Source organism: Coptis chinensis, chromosome 3 (assembly GCF_015680905.1).
Source record: "Coptis chinensis isolate HL-2020 chromosome 3, ASM1568090v1, whole genome shotgun sequence".
Taxonomy (NCBI): Eukaryota; Viridiplantae; Streptophyta; class Magnoliopsida; order Ranunculales; family Ranunculaceae; genus Coptis; species Coptis chinensis.
This window is the reverse complement of record NC_141458.1, coordinates 97475402-97499377: the sequence shown is the minus strand read 5'-3', so window position 1 is coordinate 97499377 and position 23976 is coordinate 97475402. Positions and strand designations below refer to the sequence as shown.

The 23976-nt window shown below is 37.5% G+C and overlaps 2 protein-coding genes and 3 long non-coding RNA genes across 7 annotated transcripts; all 5 read right to left on the bottom strand.

The window, feature by feature from the left end:
* Positions 1–540: 540 nt before the first annotated feature.
* On the bottom strand, positions 541–2631 carry LOC147511950 (uncharacterized). Its single transcript, XM_086598614.1, has one exon. The coding sequence runs from the start codon at positions 2629–2631 to the stop codon at positions 541–543; it is 2091 nt and encodes a 696-aa protein (XP_086454740.1).
* A 3385-nt stretch (positions 2632–6016) lies between these two features.
* LOC147511949 (uncharacterized) lies at positions 6017–9091 on the bottom strand. The gene is made up of 4 exons (XR_015217113.1): positions 8993–9091; positions 8581–8662; positions 8443–8508; positions 6017–8142 (listed from the first exon to the last, which is right to left on the bottom strand). It is a non-coding gene; the product is annotated as an uncharacterized LOC147511949 (long non-coding RNA).
* A 437-nt stretch (positions 9092–9528) lies between these two features.
* Positions 9529–23214, bottom strand: LOC147511946 (exosome complex exonuclease RRP44 homolog A-like). Its single transcript, XM_086598613.1, has 4 exons — positions 23054–23214; positions 22842–22941; positions 22543–22654; positions 9529–9736 (listed from the first exon to the last, which is right to left on the bottom strand). Exons 1-4 carry the CDS (start codon positions 23069–23071, stop codon positions 9529–9531), a joined length of 438 nt encoding a protein of 145 aa, XP_086454739.1. The 5' UTR covers positions 23072–23214.
* Positions 13959–16385, bottom strand: LOC147511948 (uncharacterized). Of its 3 annotated transcripts, none has more exons than XR_015217111.1 (6): positions 16270–16385; positions 16050–16135; positions 15643–15746; positions 14738–14827; positions 14580–14663; positions 13959–14232 (listed from the first exon to the last, which is right to left on the bottom strand). It is a non-coding gene; the product is annotated as an uncharacterized LOC147511948 (long non-coding RNA). The 3 variants fall into 3 exon arrangements; XR_015217109.1 differs by having other exon boundaries at positions 15643–15844; positions 16270–16287; XR_015217110.1 differs by lacking the exon at positions 16270–16385 and having other exon boundaries at positions 16050–16176.
* Positions 17139–20308, bottom strand: LOC147511947 (uncharacterized). Its single transcript, XR_015217112.1, has 3 exons — positions 20175–20308; positions 19288–19343; positions 17139–17191 (listed from the first exon to the last, which is right to left on the bottom strand). It is a non-coding gene; the product is annotated as an uncharacterized LOC147511947 (long non-coding RNA).
* Positions 23215–23976: the final 762 nt, after the last annotated feature.

Sequence of the window (23976 nt, the reverse complement as noted above, 5' to 3'; positions counted from 1 at the left end):
GCACCATTGAAAGGGGCGAAATCTTTCCTTAAGGACAGCCTAATACGCGCCTTGGTTATTACCTATTATTCTGTCCTTGTCTTCTATTGTTTTCTTTTATTTGCTTACAACATGTACTCAAGTCATGTACAACACAGGTCTGGGGATGCCGAGCTGCTGAAGACGCAGCTGACTACTGAGCGTTCACTTCATTGTTTCCATTCTCGACCTTTAAGAGTTGAGACCAAATGGTGAACATAATTGCACACACTATGCAACTTCCAAATGAATATATGGTAAACATAATAGAGTTTTAGGTGTACCCAGCGATTACAGTAACTTAACGAGGTTCACAGAGACTTTTGCACTCGGTGGTTATTGAAAACCTTTTTCTGAAGAATTTGGACACCTTATGTCCTTATGGCGAGTTACATAATGAGATAATTGTAACCAACATGCATGGAAAATTGGGAATATAATAGATATCTCAACAACAATATGAACATAACCAGACATTGAGACATACATGTAGAGGGAGGGGAACAACAAGTATTATTATTGTTAAATCCAAGTACAATGCAGTTTCTCTTCTGTGTTGTAGATATCCTCGCTTAAGTAGCCGCCCAAAGAGGATTGCCATCTTTGAGTCTCAAGTGAATAGAATAGATAATTGTTCCTGTTACCGTATGACAGAGGAAAATAAATCTTGTTCTGCATTTTTTCTGAAGTCGCCTTCATTAATAAAGATGTTGAGCGACTCACGAACAACATTTGATCTTCCAAGTTACTCAAAACCTCCCAATACATGTTTGAACGATCCAACTTGTATAGATGAACATATTCTCCCTCCTGCCCAACAAAAACTGATAAAAGTTCTCCATCGTTCTCAACCAAAAAGTTTTGTTGAATAGATGAACAAGGTTCGGGTGTAAGATGAATAGTCCATGTATAATCCCTTAGATCAAAGACTCCCAAATATCTCTCTGCACCCAAGCAGTAGAATGCACCATCATGGAAAACGGGATTGTTGTTAGAAGGAAAAAAATCAACTTCATTATGACGACCCTCGTGTGTCCAAGCATCTTCTCCCAAATGCAAATATAATATCTGAACTGCGGAAGCACCAGCCCAAGCAATACCAAAAACTACACAATCTGTAGAAATCGGCGCCTGTGTAAACGATAAACCATTCATTGTATAATGTTCTGGTAAATCTGGAAGTTCAACAGTGACCTTAGTGAAAGGGTTGAAGAAAGACATCTTATAATTATCTTTAGAGATTAGCAACCAACCATCCTTTGAGAAGTGAACTCTAGCACCCAACAGCTCCGGCATATCAAAACAGTAAGTAACATTGTACATTGGATCATAGAAACTGCATACACTATTTCTTCTCTTTGAAAACATGAGTTGGGGATATTGAGTTGTCAATGGGATTTGAGGAATAGACGATGCAAATGACTTACAAACACGGCCAAAGTTCAAGTAATCAGCAGTCGATGGGAGATACAGTGCTATTAACCGCAGAATATCCATGGGGAGGTCATTCAACTGAAGTTTATTATATTCCTCCACATGTTCCTTCAAAATTGCATACTTATTATCTGCCATCTCCATCGTCAGTTCCTTCTTAGTGTCTGTATATTCATCTTCAAAATTGCAACCTGTCTGTCTATTGTTAGGTAGAAACCAAAATGGTGTGAACGGTTGTTCTAGCAAGTTAGGACGCCAAGGCATACAGTTTGATAAATTTCCACCTCCTAGATCAAATATGTAGAAACCGTTTTTATCCCGAATGGAGAAATAAATGCAATTTCCTTTCAATCCAAATTTGGTAGCGGGAAGAGACATATTGCCACGGTCATCTGTAACAAAGAACACACGATCGCCAAGGGATTCCACTTTCACCCACACCTCCTTAGATAAATCCATCTTAAAAATCTCAACATAGTGGACGTCCTCAATAGTGGTCTGGCCTAGAAACATTATAACAACAAGAAAAATTTCCCCACACGACTCCACCAAGTGATGAGTATCGAAACTGAATGATTTTGAACTTGGAGGCCTCTCAAAATCTAACAACCTTACAGACAGGTTGCCACAACTTTCCCTATCAATAACAGCAACCATCAAATGAATGGTTAAGGCATAGATGTTTCCATCCTTGCAACTAATGACTTTATGAATGAAGTCTATCGTATCATCAGGGTCTTTTCCGACAAGTTCATAATTGTGTTTTGTCCAGTTTTTATCTCCTAGTTGCCATGTTAGAAAAAAATTCTCCCCCGCAAACAAAACCATACAATCTGGGTCGGTTGGCGGAGACAATAGGATGCACATACCAACATCTTCAGGGCGCTTGACACTCCAGGATGGTAGATCAACCTTTTTTCGTGTATCAGGATTCCACAAGAAACAGTGAACTTCTGCTGATAACCATAAATCCGTCATAACTAACCATCCATGCATAGATGCTACACAATCTTTCTCTAGATTCTCTTCACAGCTTCTGATATAACTCTTTTTGTTTGGATCGGATACATTGAAGAAGTTCAATTTCCTGGCACCATTACCACTAGGAAAGACAAACCAAGGTGCTGGTGTAGGAACAGGTGGAAGAAGACTTTTGTTTTGCTTTGCTGTTTTCTTCATCGTAAGTGTTGGCTGTTAGAATAGTTGTATGAAAACAACAGCTAGAGTAGAACAGAAGGAACAATAGACCAACAGTGAACAACCCAGGTGTCGATAAGACTGTCCTTAAGGAACAGTGGCGTTAGTAAGAAGAGAAGAAGAAGTGTCTAGGTTTAGAAGTGTGCGAGATATGTTTAGTAAATTTTATGGACTCACATCCTAGTATTTATAGAGGGAAGGTCGGTTTCCCAAAACAAAAAAGTAAGTGGGTGTTTGGTTCTCATTTTTTCAAAAAAGTATTTTTTCTTAAAAAACACTTTTATGAAAAAGTATTTATTCTAAAACTTTTTCAATAAACGGTTTGGTTGTGACTTTTCTTAAAAACTATTTTATCAAAATCAATGTTTCCGAATATTTTGAAACTAAATCGGTTTCCAAAACATCCGGGGAGTTATTTTCCCTTTAGCTCCAAAAGTGTTTCCTTCAAAGAAAAATAGTTTTTAACTTAAAAACAAGTTTTACCTAATTATCATAAAACAAGTTTTTGGGACCAAAAGTGTTTTTGGATGAAAAAAACCAAACACATTTATTTTTTTTTCAAAAAATGTTTTTCACAACTTTTTAGCAATAAATAAATAGGATCCAAACACCCCCTAATCCTACTAGGAATAGAAACTCGGTTTCCACAAGGAATAGAAACTCGGTTTCCACAGGGGATTACGAAAAAAATGAGAGAAAAATCGAACACTTAAACCCAAAAGAAAAAATAATTCGTAGCCCAGAAAAAGCCTTTCTTCCCCGTCCAAAACCTTGGTCACTTCTATAAAAATAAAAAGTGGTTTTGAATGATCGGTTATTCCCAGACAAAATCGAATTTAAATAATAAGCGAGAGACTCTCTTCAAATCAGATATATACAAGATATAAAACCCCCACAAAAAACCCTACGAATTGTCCCCTCTCTGGCAATCCGACTATGCTATCTTCACCATCTCTTTCAAGGTAACGAATCTCTAACTTTAACTCTTTTTTTTTGCTATTATTAAATTTGTAGATAAATTGATGGACGCTAACATAAAAAGCTATGTGATTTCTGGGGAGAGAAAGTGGGAGCAGCTTCTCTATCTAGACTCCATCAGTGTTCTGGAAAAAATTACTTCTAAACTATCCTACATACTAATGACGTTGGAGTTCAAGGATGAGTAGCAGCAGGAATGCGGCCGCCATGAGGACTTGGGATTTCAGTTCCTGGGTTTTGGACAAAAGTATCGTCTAAACCTGGAATGTATTGATGGTAATGACTTCCAGGTAGGTTGATGCTATGTTCCCCACCTCCCAAGTGTGGTGTAGGAAATTGTCCTCCAATACCTGGAAGGGTTTGAGTGGTTAAGGCGGCATCTTTATTAGGATTGCTCTTATCATTTTTATTCATGGTGGATTGAATTTCGCGGGCTGTAGAAATAAACTGAGTCATGGAAAGAAAAATGGTAAGGACAAGAAAGAAAGAAATGAGAGAAGACTTCAGTTTGCAAGCCATTGTAAGAGAACTGAAAACTGATAGGACGAACAATAAGGAATGAGTGTAGCTATTACTTATAGTTCGATTTTGAGTGTTGGGTGTGTTGTTTGACGGTGAGTTATGAAGTTATGACATTGATAATACATTAGTTTTTATTTTTGGAGGTTTGTTAGGTTTGTATTGATATTTTCTTACATTCTCTTCCTTATTCTGTCTTAACAACTCATTTTACATGGACATTGGGCCATGGATTTTGCCCTTATGTCCCTTCAAGCTATAACTATAAGGGCTTGTTAAAATTTTCCACTTGAGGGGCAAATATGTAATGGGAAAACATTTTCCTACTTAAAAATTTACGGACAAACTACCTAGCAAGAAAATCGAGTTTTGCCGCTGCTTGTTTCGTGAACAGGCAAGTGTTGGCAAATGTCATTTGCCAGGTTTACCAGTGCTTGATATCACAAAAAATTTGCCATCGGCAAATTCGGCAAATAATTTTATTCAACCCTAACCCTAGTTGCAACTATTTCGCTTCTCTCACTCACTCTCTCTCAAGGTTAGAAGGTTAGCCGCTCATCTCTCTCTCCGTCTCTCTTTAATTTTTTTTTTTTTTTTATATATATATATATATATATATATATATATATATATATATATATATATATATATATATATAACACTATTTCATCTGTTAAACAAACAAGGAAACAATCATATCCGTCAATCATTTATTATTTAGGAATAGATACAAAGATGGTAAGTTATCTCAACCGCGTCAATCATGATTCATGAAGATAACACTTTAGTTGAGAGAAAACAATGAGAAGATGAAGTTCTTTTAGTATTAAAGTTTGAACAGATAAAGCCAATGCTACACTAGACACACCACAATTACACTAACTATGCAGATCTTCAGGGCAACATACAACAAATGGTGGCCAGATGGGAATTGGGATTGACAATGCTCAGATGCTTCTTATTATTGGAGGAGCATATGCAAGAGTAGATGTTTAATGCAAAAAGGGAGCTATTGGTGAATAGGAGATGGTGAAAGTGTTGGAGTCTATCTGGATCCATGGATTCTTCATAATGAAAGACTACCTTCAAGAACATTTTATCACACTCTACCCCACCCCAATAGTTGCAACTATTACTAGCATTCATGTACAACCAGGCAACATGGAGGACACGTTATGCTGGAATGGAACAAAGACAGTCAAATTCACAGTAAGTTCTTGCTATCAGATTCCTGTAAAGGAAGGCTGGGAAGCTCGTACTTTATGTCTTCACTCTTACTTTAAGTCCCCCCACTACTAAAAAAAAAGGCTTATAAGCTCAACTAAAAAGTGAGATGTTAGAGTTTTTACCTCGGTTTTCTATGAAAAACAAACCGAGGTAATATCCACTGAGATAATAGAGTTCTATAAAACCGAGATAATAAGCTACTAAATTATCTCAGAAGTCTGAGATCTTATCTAAATATATTATCTCGATTTTCTAAATAAAACTAATATTATTTAGAATAAAACCGAGATGAATTGTTGATTGAAACCAATTAGTATAGAAGAAAACTGAGATGTTTTTTTTTATTGAAACCGAGATAATATCAAAAAATAACTGTGATAAATTCTTTTGGAAATGGAGATTGTTGGACAACCTTTTATCTCACCCTTGTCATTTTTTGCTGGTATTGCTCATGACAATTAATTAACCAACAAATAAAAACCTATCCCAAACCACCACATTCCCTCTCATATTCATAAATATCAACACCAATTAACAAAAGAAACCCAACATAAATACATTCTTTGAAGAACTTATTTCATTAAGATAATTAAGAAAGAACAATGTCGAACATGAACTTAACTTTCAAAGAGTATTAGTGATCAATCAATTATATATAGAAACTCAAATATTGTATTAACTACTATTCTTCGAACTATAATAAGACATTTTTTTTTAACCTTTCTCTATATATTCATGAAAGGAGACAGATGGTTCCTGCTAAATTTCCTCCTTACAGATGGTTCCTGTTGAATTTCCTACTCAAAAAAAATTTGAGAATCCACAGGTCCCAAAGTATTCACGTCGGTTGTCAGCTGTGAAAAATTATAGGCTCCAAGACTCTCTTCGTCAACTTGTAAGTGGAGACGAATATCCAAGATGATCCTAATCCATAAGAGAAACATCATTTCTAACTAACTCATCCAATGCTAACTTCTGAAAGAATGACCAATGTTTATGCTCAATCCAGTTCCATCACTGTACAACAGACTTATACTAGAGGACTCTTCAGTCAATCTTTCCTTTGAAAATATATCTGACAAGAAATCCCGAGGGAATCGGTCATTGATGTCAATAAGAATATCTCCATGCTTGGCAACCGAGGACTCAACTTAAGGTGCATCTTTAGTGGAGGCCCCTACTTGAACAGAATTATTTGATTGCTCAAGGACATAATTACTATGTGTGTCACTGGAAGCTATCTCACCCTAATAAAGCTCTGGTAGGATAGATGTAGGGTCCTCACATTGCTTAGAAGTTACTTCTAAGCAATATAACCACACAATAAGAGAGAATATAAACAAAAGAAGAAGGGCAAAAAAAGGAAGGGTTGAACAAGTATAAAAATGTTGCAACAGTGACCTTACCAGATACTTTGGCAAACTGTGTCCCTTTACTTACAAAATCTCCATCTTTCTTAAAGCACTCAACCTAAGAGCGAAAAATGTTGTTAATAAATAGACACTTTTGTGCATTTAAAATAAATATAATAGAGATAGGAATTGCAGAAAAGACTCCCTACACACCTCCAATGAAGGATCGACCTCGTTAAATACCATCTCTGCAAGAGAAATTCTAGCAATGATGTTGTCCTCCTTGATGAAGAAATGTGCTTCTACTTTCATATCAATTGGAACAGTGGCCAAACAAGTGACATCCCCTAGAAGCAACCCGATAAATAGAACACATAAATTAATGGCACTAAAGATGACATATCATAATCCAATCCAATAAAAAGCCAACAATTTTTTGATTTGAATAGTTTTTATCAACATTTAAGGAAAGGACATATATATAATATGGTACAACATAAGTGAGGTTTGTGCTAAAACCCCACGCATGTACATCTTTACTATGTTCCCTGACCGGCCTAGAAGTCATTATAGGCATAAATTAATTCTTAAGGACAGTTAATTGTCGATCTACAGCAAAGTGGAAAGGACATACGAACTATACATTCACTTGGTAAAAACTAAAAACCTTGTAGACAAATCTCGTGCCGATATACAGGCACTAAACATACATACTTATGTACATAACGTATGATCAATAGACTTGTGGGAAGTTAATTCACATTTTTACAAAAATCAGCAGGGCATCAAGTCCAAATAAGTCTTCCTAATAACAAAATAAAAACAACCACTACATTAAAAGTACCAGTGAAACATTGGTGAATATAGCTTAATACCAAGATAGTTGGAAAAGAACATAGAATATTGAAGAAACTAGAAAGAAACTAACCTTTGAACATAGATGGGTTGATGGCAAACATTAGTGTCTTTGTGAGAAAAAATGAAGAAACTCCATCCAAGAACACTTCTCTCCGACTCAACTGTCTAGGGAGCTGCTAGATATGTAAAAAAGAGTTGCAAGCTAATACTTGCATTTTCAGTATAATTCAAAAGATGTAATGAAAATGTTTCAATGAGTGATTAGAAGAAACAGAACGTTATCCCATGAAGAGACCAGACCTTTTTTCTTTTTGGATATATATCAATAGAGGTTACTTGTTAGTTGTTAAGTGAAGTATAAGTGAATTATTAGAGAGAGGAGAGTACCTCGATTGCCGGATGGGGTTCCACAACCTCCATGTGAATTCTAACCATCTGTAGAACATTGTAACTGATGCTTCCATCCATCTTCTTGACCTTCTAATGCTCCTCGTCTACGAACCAGTCCCCTCCTTTTTCTCCTCTAGGTGTTAAGTACACAGGGCCTTCAATACCATACCTGAAAAAATGGCAAAAGAATCCAGACACCACTTTTGGTTTCTGCAAAGAGACGCAAACTAGAGAAAACTAGTTGGGAGCTATAACTTTAACTATTCTCATTTTTATTTCATTTTTTAAAAGTAGGTTTACAGATGATTCTGGAAAAACAATTACACCCAATAATACAAAGTATCCATAAATGATGATGTGAATTGTGAAATAAAATGATTGTGGTATGGACTTATTATGTGCCGTAGTTCACAGACAACAATTCAATGAGAAAAAGAAAACCAAGAGAGGCAAAAATTAGATAGCTTACTTGGGCACAAAGACAATAAAACCATTGGCTCTTATCTTTACTATTCTTGTTTCAGTGTCTGTTGGCCTGCATGAGAAAATAGTTGCTATAAACGAGAGAGAGAGGTGGTGTGTGTGTGCATGTTGGGGAGGGGGGTACCTTTTCCTAAAGTAAATGAGTGTATGCAGCTCAACTGAGGCCCGACTAGCCATTTGGGCATTTCTATGCCTATAATTCAAATCTGAAAATAGATAACCACACCAAATTGAACCACAAAATAAAATTTGCAAGAAGAAGATAAACTAGCTTCTTTATGAAAATACAAAGAATGGACCCTGCGAGAGATGAGCTGTAAAACTAAGGAAACATAATATCTCTTTGATCAGTAAGAAAGAACATTCAAGAGTCGTAGTCAAAGAACGAAATTTCATCGAAATTAACACATCTCATCAAAGTGTGCAGCTATCTTCATCTTAATACTATAAAAGAAATGGAATTACAGTAATGTTCCAACCAGCTCTAATTTTCTTTTGTCCATTTATGTAAGTAGCATAGCATAAAAGATTCTTACTGTTAGAAATACTGGTAAGTTGGGGTCTGTCTTGAAATATTGGTGGAAGCTTGTAAATTCCCAAAGTTGCGGCAAGCAGCCTGTGCACAATGACATCTGTAGGAATATAGAGTACCAAGATTACTTGTTAAATTTAAGTAAAGTAAGACACATGTGTTAAAAGGGAGGGGAAGTAAAATGGGTATAGAGAGGTGATGCAAGACCATAATTGTGAAATTCTGGAGGCGTGAGATCTCCACTACAGAAGTAAACTGCCTGGAAGTATAAAATATCAGCTTAGTCATGTAGAATTATACATATAATACACACAGTAGTTCATAAGCCAGTAATAACTGTGTCATGCACCTAGTCGCCAATATACGAATCAGCTTATTAAAGTATGGATCATCACCCTACCATAGATTTTTACTTCTCAAGTAAATCCTTTTAATTAAAAAATATATATCTAGAAATGAACAAAACCTAAATATTATAATTTACCACACTTTCCCCAGTTAATTGAAAACCTATTTCATTTAATATACAAAGTTCAGATGTTATAAAAGAAGTATAGCATGACCAAACATGAAGCCACCCTTAAGCATGTGAATGCTATCAGCAGGCAATAGAACAATGGATCTTACCACCGCACGATCAAGTGAATCAGCCGAGCTTTTGAAGATGAAACATCCAAATCCGCACCAACCGCAAAGAAATCCGTCCAGTAAAGGTTCAAGCATCTCTTTCGTTGGACTGGGATGGCGTCTGCACTAGTAAGCAGTCATTGATGAATGAGATTGCAACACTGCATGAGCTATATCCGCGGGTAGAGAAGTATATTAGATATGAGGACACTATGCAGAAGGACTCAAAGAGGGGAGCCAAGGCAGTTACAAAGGTAGAAAAAGGAAGGGAGCGCAGAAAGACAGAGGGAGAAGACAGAGGTGGGGAGAGGTACCGCGGTTAGTCATCACGGCCGGGGAGGGGAAGAGAAATGGTGCGCAGGGAGCAGAGGGAGAAAAAGCCATACCGCGAGGTGGAACAGGTGCCCTTGGCGAGACCGTTGAGTGAGATACTGCCGTTGATAAAAAACGTGCCGGGATATGAAGGGTCGCGAACCTTTCCTGCCGAAATGCCTAACAAGCCATACTGCGAGTATCATCAGGTGCACAATCATGAAACAAACGATTGCTATGCCTTAAAATGGTTGGTTCAGAGATTAGTAGAGAAGGGAGTGATGAGGGAATTTGTAACGGAACCACAAAATAGGGAGTCGGTGCCCACTGCAGGAAGAATATTGGGAACCATAAATGTTATCTTCAGTGGGGAAGCACTGAGTCACAATGCCCACCGGGATAAGGTCAGGAGGACAGCGAGCATTCAGCAAGTCAATGAGTCCCACCGAGGGCAGAGATACGGCACGGAGCTAACGAGCGGGGAAGAGAGGATTGCATTCTCCAGTGCAGATCTCCGAACCGTGGATACTCCACATGAGGATGCGCTAGTCATTACGGTAGCAATGGGTAATTATGTGGTCAAAAGAGTCCTGATTGACTGTGGCGTACCCGTGGATTTCTTTGTTCAAGGAGCTCTTGAGGAGATGGGGATCGACCCGGGGCAACTGAGACCCCCGCGGACCAGTTTGTATGGATTCAATGGGAGCGTCACGGAGCCTATGGGTGAACTTCTGCTGCCGGTAACAATGGGTCCGGTGACGGTGTTCTCAAGATTTATGGTGGTCGACTCCCATTCCCAATACAACGCGATCCTGGGGAGGAGATGGATACATGAGATGAGAGCGGTACCCTCGACCTATTATCAAGTCATACGCTTCCCTACCCCTACGGGAACATACGAGGTCCGCGGAGATCAGGTGGCCTCCAAGAACAGTCACCAGAACACAATTAAGAGGATGTCCCACGGGCCGGGATGTGGACCGGTGAACCCTAGGAAGAGGCCGGCATAGCAATTACAGTGCGGGGCCGTGGAAGGGGCGGAAGAGGCCGCGATGGTTCCGAAGACTTTAGATGAAACAGAAATAGTGAACCTGGGAGAGGGCGGAGAGGAGAAGTTGACGTCGATTGGGTCAAGGCTGATGGGTGAATGGAAAGATAAGTTGGTGCAATGTTTGGTGGAGAACAAGGACGTATTTGCTTGGGGGATAGAGGATGTCACAGGTTTAGATCCGGAATTCACATGTCATCGCTTACATATGAGGGAGGACGCGAAGCCAGTGAGACAGAAGATGAGGGGAATGAGAACTAAATACGCAGAAGGAATCCGGGAAGAGGTTGCCAGGCTAAAGAGTGTAGGGATCATAAGAGAGGTGGAGTTCACGGAATGGTCATCCCAATATAGTCAGCGGTTCCAAAGAAAAAAATGGGAAGGTGCGAATGTGTGTTGACTTCCGGGGGCGTAAACACGGAGTGTCCGAAGGACAGTTATCCTATGCCGCAAGTGGACGAATTGGTAGACAGGACGGCGGGATTCAGTATATTCTCATTTATGGATGCGTCCATGGGGTACAACCAGGTTGCGATGTATGGACCTGATCAGGAGAAGACCTCATTCGTTGTGGAAGGAGGCACATACTGCTATACGAGGATGCCATTTGGGTTGAAGAATGCAGGGGCTACTTTCCAGCGATTGGGGGAGAAAATGTTTGAGGGCAAAATCCGAAGGGGCATTGAGATATACATCGATGATATGGTGGAGAAAAGCATGTCAGAACCAGAGCACCTAGAGGGGTTGAAGGAGACGTTCCAGATACTGCGGGTCCATAATTTGAAACTCAACCCAGAGAAATGCACATTTGGAGTCACCACGGGGAAATTTCTGGGGTACATTGTGACACAGCGGGGAATAGAGGCGAACCCCGAACAGATAAGATCACTGGTGGAGATGCCGTCACCACGCATGAAAGGAGGTGCAAATGGGTTGGCGGGTAGAGTCGCGGCTCTCAACAGATTCATCTCAAAGTCATCCGACAAATGTAGGCAGCATATGCGGCTGTTGAGGAACACCACGTTTCAAATGGACAAATGTAGTCGCGAAGAGGCATTCCAGGGGCTTAAAAGGTATCTAGAGGAAACACTGCTGTTGTCGCGGCCCAAAGTGGGAGAAAAGTTATTTTTGTACCTGGGTGTCACAGATTATGCTATCAGCTCGGTCCTCGTCCGGGTAGTGGATAAAGTAGAAAGACCAGTGTACTTCCAGAGCAAGACCTTGTTAGATGCGGAGACTAGGTACAGCCGAGTAGAGAAGTACGCCTTTGCCTTGGTGTTCTCTGCCCTGAAGCTGAAGCCCTATTTCGAAGCCCATGCAGTGATTGTGGTAACCAACCTGAGGGAAGGGGGAAGCAAATGAACAAAACCTCGACAAAAGAAAACAGGGAAGGACAGGCCAGGCGGACCGAGTAGTTAACCAAGAGGAAGAGTAGAGAGAGAGGGAGAGAGCAACTGGGAAGAAAATGAAAGACTGAATGGAGGAGAGAAAGAATTGAGTGGGCTTTTTATAAGAGGAAGGGGCAAAAGAGTAATCGGAGGGGGGCTGAAATCGAGGTGACACCAAAAGGATCGATCCATCGCGTGTCGCGTGGATGCACAAGGAAATCGAGGGGCACAAGTTATAATTGCGAGGGGACTCGTGAGTCCAGCGGTGAAAGAGAATTTTTGGGGCCGCGGATAGAACACGTGACATGGTGGACTCTCGACTACCCGATCACCAAATGGTCGCGGACTCGAGAGGGGGCATCTGTAGTGGTAGTATGGGGGCCCGAAATATCAAAGGGAGGATGCGCCTGAGTCGACGAAAGGTATTTAGCCGCGGCGTATAGGATCAGAGCTAAGGCACATGGCTGCAGTACGGAAACCCTACACACGGAGAGAAGGAGACCGCGAGATGGAGGGACAGGTGGAGGGCCTGGATGGAGGAAGAAACATATATAAAGAGAAAGAGGAAGAGAGGAAAAAGGGGGGAGGATTCATTAAGATACGAGGGAAAACCTAAGAATAGAGAGGAGAGCGACCAACAGAGAGGAGAGGGGGAATAGTGCTTTAAGAACTAGTGAATAGTGACAGTAACAGGGATTGGGTTGTAACAACTACTTAACCAAGAATAACTTATTGAAGACACTACACCAAAACAGTCTATTAGTAACGGATACACATCCGTTACAAAAAATATTAGTAACGGTTATCTTGCGTTGACACAAAAGCGTGACAAATAATAGTAACAGATATTAGTCACGCTTAATATCCGTTAGAAATTTTACTAACGGTTAACAAGTGTTACTTAAATTAATTTCAACAACGCATAAAAACCGTTACAATTTATTAGTAACGGTTATTAATTTTGTACATAATTTGTTTGCAACTGATAAAGTGTTAGTAATATCCCCTTTCTAACATTTGAAAACCGTTACTAATTTTCAATTGCTAACGGTTTTCTATCCGTTACTAATGAATTTTCATTGTATAAAAAAAAATTAGTTTGTTCAGCCCTTTTATGTGGGGCCACCTGTAATGTTGCACGTACCTGCATTTGCTCAATCACAATCTCTACCACAGCATTTCTAACATAGCTCATTCACAAATAAGTAATATACCAAGATCCAATTTCTATTGAGAAGTAATATACCTTTATCTGTTTCGCCACATCCATACATACACAAATGCAAATTCCAAAATATACAACTATCATAACAATAATATATTAAATAAGTTGCCAACATCGATCAACACTTGAGCCAAGCAAAGAGTCAAACCCTGTACTGACCTCTAAAGACTTCATAAAAACCTACAGAAAATCCAAAGACTAGACACCACCCAAATGAAACCATGAAAAGTTTGACAGCAAAATAGTTAACCTTCGAATAAAATCCATGAACAGCAAAGTATTGGTGCACGTACCTGTTCCTGCACCTTTTTTTATTCCATAATGTATCATTTAAGTTTTTCTATTCATCTATAACTTTAACAAACTCTAGTAATTAAATTCCTTCCTTCCATTCATCCACACAACGAAACATAATGAAAAACAAAATGTTCTAAATGCCCACGCCAACCAGAACAACTCATTACACCTAATCTATCAACACTAAACAAATAAGCAAAAACCAAGTTTCTAGTTAAAGTGTTTATCAATTTTCATCGACAAAAAGTTAAAACTAAAGCAAAGAAACAATAACAGAGCTGCATAAATGACTCCGCTGCATGAAAGCTTTGCATATTCGTTCCACCATGGAAAAGCTTGAATACCACCTGGAAGGAAAAAAAAAATGGAACACATGAACAATATGTCTATTCAGTAGATTACTTTAACAATAAACTAACAAACTATTTTCTAGTGTTATTTAAGTTAACCCTCTGGAACTTAAGGGGTTTGGGCAATAGTGAGACTTTGAGCTTAGGGATTAGTGATTTAATTACTACTACTATTTGCTGATATTCTAATACTACTACTATCTGCTCTTATATTACTATTGTGCCATTGAAATCTATACCATGGCTAATGCTTATTGGCGAATTATCCCCACCCACTAGTATATAAAATAAGCAAAGGACTACAAAATGATAAAAGAAAACTATACATTGAGAAAAAAACACACCATTGACTCCTGAAACTCAGCTCCAAGATAGCCGCTGGTAGCTCGGAAACGGTTATCCATAAGCAAATAATATGCAATGGTGGCCTGAAAAGGTTTCAACAAATTACACCAATGAAGTGGAAAAAATATCAAGATCGCCATGAAACATCAGATAGTACCTCATTTTGTACTCTGCTGCAAAGAGATTCAGTTAATTGACTCCTGTCAAATCCCATCTTAATCACTTCGAGGAGAATGTCTTCGTCAATCTGAAATTACATAAATTGCGGCAAAAAAATAACATCGATTACCGTGATTGACTCAAACAAAGGTAAACAACACAATCAGATCTATCAGTGGACCACTACATAAGCCATCCAGCAAAATTTATGAAAACTTCTCAGTGATTGGGTTTGAGTAAAACAAAATCCAAATGAGATTTTCAAATACTAAGAATGATTTCAGTATTTGATAAATTTAACAGATAGTCGTCAGAGTACACTATTACATACTTTACAGTCACAATTGACATTTCTAAAATATATAGGATAAAACTTCAAAACAATATATGGAAGCTTATGCTACAATGCTCTACAACAACTTATATGTGTCATAACAAGTCGCACCGAAGAACTTAGTGAACATAAGACAAGCTTAAACAAAAATTCCAAACATTAAATCAACACCCTGGAAACAAAAGCGAATTCGCAGATATCCATCCAAAACTAGCGATGAGTATTAGCATATCAAAGATCAATTAATTGCATTCAAACAAATGATCATACCATTCATTTTTTCAGCTACAACAAACTATAACAAGCCAAATTCAGATGCATACCAATCAACCAAGAAAAAGTTACTAACAAAATTTCATATTAATAAATGTACTATGCCTAAATCTCTGTTAGTCCTAGAACGAACTCTCAACATGTGAGTGAACCTCACACGAAACACGGTGCTGCATCTTAGCATAAACCCCTAACCAAATTCAAGGCATCATTAGAAATCAGTCTATCAAATCAACAAAAAAAGACATTTGCACAAAACCGATAGAGCAGCAATTTCATAACCGATATAAAAATACCTTTTTTTAGTAGTGATGAGCTAAGCTAGATCTCTGGAAGGCTCTGCGTTTGTTGTTGAGCTTTTGGAATCTAATTGGTATTGGACCAATAGAGTGTTGTTATTCTGTATGAAGCAGAGAAATTTGATTGAGCCATATTTTGATGCTTGAGATTGAGCTTAGTTGTACTCTTAAAGAAATTCATTTGGAACTCTATAACATCCTGATGAAAAATAAGATTCAACACATAATCTTAGCACATAATAATCTATCATCTTGGACCTAAAAAAGACGAATGATCCAAATTACAAAAACAGAGGACTTAGAAGACTAAACTAAGGTAGATAGGTAAAAAGAAATAGAGTTTGATACATAAGGAAAAAACAGACATAAAGTATGTACTATCTATTCTATGTAGGTTGTACTACCTGACAGGTAACTGCAGGCCATTCCTTTTTGACTTCTCTATTTCCAGCCACTGCAGGCCATACTCTATTTCATTTACCAAGCAAAACTGAAGAAGAGAGTGGAGAGAGACAGGAAAAGAAGAAAAAAAAAAGTGGGAGAGAAGTGAAGTGAAGAACATAAAAAGAGAGTGGAGAGAGGCTGGAGAAGAAAAAGAAAAAAAGTAGGAGTGTAGGAACGTACCTTGAGAGTGGAGAGAAGACACGAGGTATTTGGAGTGGAGGCGTGATATAGTTGAAAGTGAGGAATGATCATCAATAGAGCTCCCTTAGACATTACAACCCAATGAACTGCTCCCATTCCTATTGAGAATGAAAGTTAGAACATATGTAACTTTAGCACCAAAGCACCTTCAAATAGAAACGAAAGAGAGCGGCTATCATATAGTAGAGGACCACCACTGTTCTAGAAGTTTACAACACAACTCCGGTGACTAAAAACATAGCCTAAGTAAGAAATGATAATTCAAGTGCAATTATACGACGAATGCATTTATTTTTCAAACATGCCATTTGATGGAAGAAGGATCGACGTTTACTGTCCGTTTAGTGAGTCCAAGAGGTAATGAAACTAACACCAGTTGACAACTCAGTTTCTACTTTCTACTTTTATCATTCTAGTCCTTGATGTTAAAAGTAATTGTTTAGTGTCTCCCCTTACTCCACATTTCACCTTCAGATGGAAATAAGAATATATACAACTCATTAGCTACAGATTTCAGACAAAGGCCAGACCTGAAGTTCTGGAAATCAAGTTAAATATTTATACAAAGAGTGTTGAACCTACAGTGAAGGTCCTTGTTGCAACAGAAGTGCCTTCACTTGGAAGTTGGTATTCCCAATCAGGGACAAACAAACCATACAATAGAGCCATGTGCACAACAGTGAAATAAGCAGAGAGTCTTCTTGCGATAAAAAGCAAAATCATAACTGAAGAGAACAATATTGTTAACGCAATACATGTGAAACTTACCAAAGCAATACATGTGAAACTTACCACTAAAATTGGTAATTCTTCAAAGAATGACATTTCTGATTTAACGACATCGCATGCGCTTGAGCCAAATCTCACATAATGCAGCCAACAGATATGCTATTGCGATTCTCTAAAGGAAACAAATGCTTGTTCATCAATATATTTCAAAGGAAACAACACACCATACACATTAACAATAATGAATTCTTTTATCTATCCCTTCCATTCCCGTGAAGTTCTCCTTAAAAACCCCGTATCGGGATGATAATATATATATCTCCCCGAGGCGAGAAGCAAATTTTGCGACATCAAATGGGATCCCATGGAGCTTAACATACAGCTTTGGCAAATGAATGCGATGTGAAAGACCGGCCTGCGTTTGCACTTTCATAAAAACAAACATTTCCACCCAAGGTGTGAATGGCCTCGATGCCTCCAAAGAAGCCATGTCCTTGGCGAGATGTGGTCAGATCTCTGAATGCAATGAATTTGGGCTCATTAATTAGAAAACAGACAAAGTACTATCTATCCTATGTAGGTTGTCCTGGCCAAATCCAACTCCAACTAAGATAAAAAATGTGCTCAAAATCAGTGCATCCCCTGAGCAGACTGCTGTACAAGTAGCTAGCATTCTCGGAACACCCTCAAGGCTATTTCAACACGAGTAGTAGGTGTGTCTTCTTCAATCATATTTACAACCCCCTATTTGAATCAGCTATAATAACTATTAACCAATGAATTAAGACTACCACTAAGAAATCAGTTTGAATAACATCCACCATATTATTTAATGCACTGGACAAAATTCCGCATATTAGTTAAGACATTGGAAATGAGACCTGCACTTATTCCACATCCACAAAGAATAGAAGCGTCATTTGGAAACCAATTGGAAGAAAGTATGTTGAAGCTCTTGAAGGAAAACAAACACTGAAGTTTGAATAAGTACTAAAGTTACAATAGACTAAGGAGGGTCGTTACTAAAGAGAAAATAATCAAAGTATTCTATAGACTATATGTCCTAAAAAAGCATTGAATCATTCATTAACCAACAGGTTACAGTTTAAGTGTTTAGAGGATTCTAGTTTGAATCTTAAGAAATTAAAGCAAGCTTTACTGTACAGAGTAAACAACATCAAATAATTCCAAAGGACTAAACAAAAGTAACAAAATAAAGCTTCAACAAGTCAACACAAGCAATTTGAACAGAGTTCTCTAGGATCTTCTACCACTTTGATGCCTCACCCCCTTGATTAGATTATTGTTAAAAGAATATCCTTATTCAATAAGTTCTATAACAGTAACAAAATAGCAAACGAAGATTAAAAAGTCAAATGTTAGTTCAAAATCAAAAAGATTTAACTCGTGTCGCCAACCATATCGTCCATACTATCCGCTAGGCAAAAGAAAAACAAACAAGACCACTATATATCAAGGTCCGAACATCCCAAAAGAAATGTAAGGGGAAAACAAGACATGACCCTTGCTTAACTAGCACCAACACTGCCCTTGTCCTTCTATTAACTTATATAAGCAGACTTGCTGTTCTACTATGAAATCTACTGGTCACTGTAAAAACACATTAATCATACACACTCAAATACTCAATGCTCTCATGCAAGAACAACAAAAACAGTTATCACATTCAAGTATAATCATCAACGGAATAGAGTAAAAAATAGACACGGTCGACGGCTCAGTAAATAGTGTTTACCAATTAGCGTTTACCCACGACGGAACCATGTTGCACCTTAACCTCAGGCTTAAGCATTAAACAAGCCATGGCAGTCCTTAATATTTAAAATACAGCTAATTAATCAAATTCGCTTGACAACAAGTTCAGCTTTTAGCCTATTACCTTATATGTTCGGCATTGTTAAAAAAAATATTGTGTTTCTAACACCTAAAGTTTTTTGTTTCACACTTCCTCAAATACTCTGTGTTCGTCTATATGAAATTAATGCACGGGAACCATATTCCTAAAAACAGTTTTGCTCCTTGTTCATAATAATTCAATTACTCAATAAAATTTCGGTAATATTCATGTTGGTGAATTAAAATTTTCTATCTTTCTAACAACAAAATCAACAAAAACTTTAACCCTCAAAACAAGTAGATAATATGAAAAATACCAAGCCACGAAATAATCGCACAAAATTTGAGTTTAACAGTTTAAATTGTACTGAAGAAATAAATGCAAACAACAAATTAAATGAAAAACTATACCTTGCGTGAGACGATTGTTCCTGCAATTGGGGAGAGAGTGCGTATCTCGCTTGTTCCTGAAAAAGGAATTCACTCAATTGCAAAAAGGAAGAAGACAATCAACTAACCTCGTATGTTTAGATTCTTTTACCAATTACAATATCTTATTTTCAAAGAGCTACTGGTACTACTTCAACGCCAATTTTGAGTGAAGAAGAGAGATTCATGGGAGAGCTAAGAGCAAATAATCCCTACAGGTATTTTTAAACTTGGAAACCCTAGCAGCACAAGTGAAGAGGGAGATAGAGTTGTGGGAGAGATAGAGCCACACAAGAGCAATTACCTGTGAAACATATATGGAATGCGGGCTTTTTGTTTGTGAGTTAGTTTTTTTAACTAATTGAGTGTGTGCAAGGATAGAAATAATCAAAACAATCACATAAACGCAAGGTATTCATAACAGTTTCAGTGGAAATGTCACACAATGTTCCATCCAGTCATCCACACATGTATTCTTTAAAATAAACATCACAAAAGTATGTCAAAAACTTTTGTGACGGTCTAGGATACAAAGGTGACAAAAACTCTTTCAAAACAGTCACAAAAGGCCTATTATGTACTAGTGTCCCTTAATCCACATTAAAACCATGTTCTCTATCTTAAATTATAATTTAATATCTACGCACATGTGACTTCAAACAACAAAGAAGACCATTTCTTATCCTTATTAATAAGTAGTTAACGCCATTACATCAAGACAAGCATACCAACACTAAAATTACATCAGACTGGTACCAACATAGAAAGTTCATTTTCTTAATTTACACTTGTAAAGCATTGGGTTTGCCAATGCATGGAATTAACTAAAACCATAAAAAGAATAACATTGACTTTGTTTTGTAAGATACCTGGATTCCACTCATAATCTGCTTGATCCTCTCTACATCCAAGTATCCAACAAAGGAGCATATAAGAAACAAAAGAAATACATAGTTTAGAGTAGACAAGATAAAATGGTTAGCAAATTAAATTGCTGAAAAGGGCGAATGCACAACAGTTCAAGAGTACACTTAAAACTAAGTACATGATGCTTATAAGTGTCAGGGAACTTCCCTGGTATAGAAGGCGCTATTTTATACTTGAGTCTGAGATATATACAAAAGAAACTTAAACGCTTACATGACTAGCCAAACTTTGTAGAGCTGAAAAGAGAAGCCTCCATTTCTTCCTGCAATTAATGTTCACACGGTCATATTCAAATAGGTATATCATAACATAACGTTATTACATTTCACTGATAAAGTGAAAGACTAAAATAAAAACCTGGGAATAAGATAGAGATTGAGGGCCATCAGTCTTCTATTCCAATTTCTGAGTTAGCATTATCAACTCCGAGTTCATCAGCATCAGGTTCTATTGGAGCTTCAAGTGGCTACCCCAATGCCACTTCATTCAAACGTTAGTTATCTTATCAAGACAATTCAACCGCAACTTCCATGTTCAGAAATTCTTTCTGGAATTTTATCAAATAAATCATAGACACCTTCCACCAATGCTAGACTCTTCTTCAACAACTCAAGTTTAAATGCAAGAAACCTCAAAAGAACACACTTGAATCATAAACAAGAAAACAAAATTATATAGCTTATTACCCAAACTTTGAGTTACCCTTGGTGACAAAATCAACGACTGCTCCTTTGATATTTAAGATGATTTGATAACTTAAGAACATAGATCAATTTTTACTTTAGTAAATCTGAAATCAAAACCCTAGACAGTTTATTGGAAAGGGAGGAAGAGAAGATGAACAAGAAGAAAAGGAGGGGGGAAGAGAAGTCGGACGACTTACCTAGTGAGGAAATCGATGGAAACCCTAGCCACAACACACCTGTTTTCTTTTTTCTTTGACTTCTATAATTCTATTTTAATTTGGGTTGGGTTTGGCATTTAGATGAGCGCGAGAACATAAAAAAACTCCCGCTTAAGTTTCTTCTTTTTTTTCAACGTGATTTATTTTTTCTTTTTTAACAAAGTGATTTTTCCTTTTTCTTTCCTAACTCAGAACACATGAGCAAACGCGTCACAAAACATTAAAAAAGAAATGTTACATAATATTACCAACGGATACTTGTATTGCTAACGGATTTTAAATGTTTTAAATTACCTAACGGATGTATATGTGTTACTAATGAAAATTCTCATTGGTTGCAAATTAGCCCAAATGGTGTAGTGAGATGCTCCAATCAGAGAGAAAAAAGCAGGATATGTTAACATTCTTTTGAATTGGATATACAAGTATTAATATGTTTAATAACAGCTCAAGTCCACTCATAGAAGCGGAATAGGCAATTGGTCTTTGCATACTCAAGCATTTTCACGAAGACCAAGTATGGACTGGGAGGTCCGGACCTCTCCAGTTTGGAGTCTAATTACGAGGAGAAATGATCCATTATATCCATTTGTGGCGTTTAATACAGATTTGATGGATAGAAATGAGTGTTTCTCGACCCAAAGAAGAGCAGGCACAAAGGTTATAAGAAATAAGAGTAGCACTCCATAAGCTTGTCATCAAGATTCCTTTACCAAATTTTCTTTGGTGGATTATACTTAAATTTTTTTACCTTTACGTTGGGTGTAGATGATCAACCATGAATGCCAAAGCACGGACACCTCTAGAATTCCACTGTGTCAATGTCGGACGTGGACACGGACGCGGCTTGGACACATGTCCAACACGGAACATGCGTGTCCCACGTGCTAGGGTAGTTTGGACACGGCGTGGACGCGGACATGACTTATATAGTTATGTGAGATGTCTTTATGACTCCTTTTTATTGGTCCTATGTTTATGAATGTTGAATCTTTATTATGATAAGACTTAAAATCTAATCTTACATCAATATAAAATAAATTTTCAAATATTATCTCATATTTGTGTCCTTGCAATGTCCACGTCCTACTTTTTTAGAATATGCTCGTGTCGGGTGTTAGTGTTTCATAATTGTAACCAATTAACCATACACATTGTAGCCGGTCAAGAATAGAACTTGAACTATCACAACAAAGAAACTACTCAATTATGACACCGTGGCAAGAATAATCGGTTGAAGGTGCAACATATTTGTGGCTTCAACAAATGAAAACCATACACTCTACGAGCATGGAAGTATATGGCCATCATGGTAGAGAACCTTTCCAATGAAAGAGATGTGAAGGAACATAAGAACAAACAAGTAACCACATCCATGAGTATGGGGTTCAAAACCAAAGATATACCTTAATATCGAGAACAAAGGAAAATGCTTTAAGATTTTTTCGGCAACCGAAACATTAGCAGCTAACATAAACTCCTCAATCATTTGGTTTGCCTCTCTAATTTGATACATTCCTGCATAAACACCGGCATATAAGACAAAGACAAAAACACAATATTTCACTAAATACCAAGCATGTTGATGGCAAAATTGTTGTTATCCCAACAAGCTTCCTTCAATATTGTGATAGATCATAAGCATTTGTTTGGGAAAATAAAGTCGTGCAGCTCAGTGGTTTATCACTATACTGAAGTCACATACCAATATCAAGAGGATCATGAGTTTCTGTGTCAATCTGAAATTTGAGTTCTACAGAAGCAAGCGTTAAAGCTCCTCTCTCAATACGTCTGTGCCTCATAATCTGAATGAATATAGTGTGCGTGATTTCTATGAAAAAATAAAATACTTGGACAAATCGGAAAGTCCCAATCTGTCAATCTTGGCGAGAAATACATAGGCTGAAATATGCACACCTTTGCTAATGTGTTCATATTGCGCAGGTCAGTAGTTACTAGATTAGAGAGAGAAGAGTTGTTGAACTGCTGTGGAGTTGAAATGGATAGTGGAAATCATTTCTAAGTTGGTGCGAGTTGAAATGGGTAGTGGAACTGCTGTGGAGTTGGGCAATATAGACAAAGAGAGAGTGGAGAGGCGAGATAGTTAGGAATACAACGGCGATTGCCATCGTGAGTTCGTGCTAGTCATGAGAGAGTCCTGTAGAGCGGGACTTCCTTATCTATCGCGTGTGTCCCTTTCTATTTTCTTTGCCAAATTTATTCCGAGATATTTGATATAATAGCAATTATATCATTTGAGTGCCGAGATATTTGGTATAATATCAATTATATCAGTTCAATGCGAGATAAAATTAAATTTCCTATTATATCAGTTCCACAATGGTGAGATAAACGAGATTTCCTATTATATCAGTTTCACACCACCAGTGGTAAAATCCATATATTTTATCTCGGTTAAGTAAGAGACGAGATAAAATATTTATACTTAGAGTTAGTACCTAAGTTATGGGACATATTATCTCATTTATAGGACATATTATCTCGCTTATCAGCATAACCGAGATAAGGCTAATTTTAGAACCGAGATAACAACCTCTTTTTTTTAGTAGTGCCCACTCTTACATTCTTAGTGATAAATTAATCCAAAAGCTTTGCTTTTATACTTTTTGGGCAATATTTAAATTGTTATGTCATGGTGTGTGTATTTTGAAGTTTGAATTGTAATTTTAATCCAAAAACAAATAAATAAAGACACCTATGTGGACCGTTCAATTGGTTTCAATGTTTTCGTAGCTAAATTGCTTTGATATGCTTGTTATGTTTTAGAGAATGACAACTATTATTAATATTTACTAACATAATATCACAAATTTTTTACT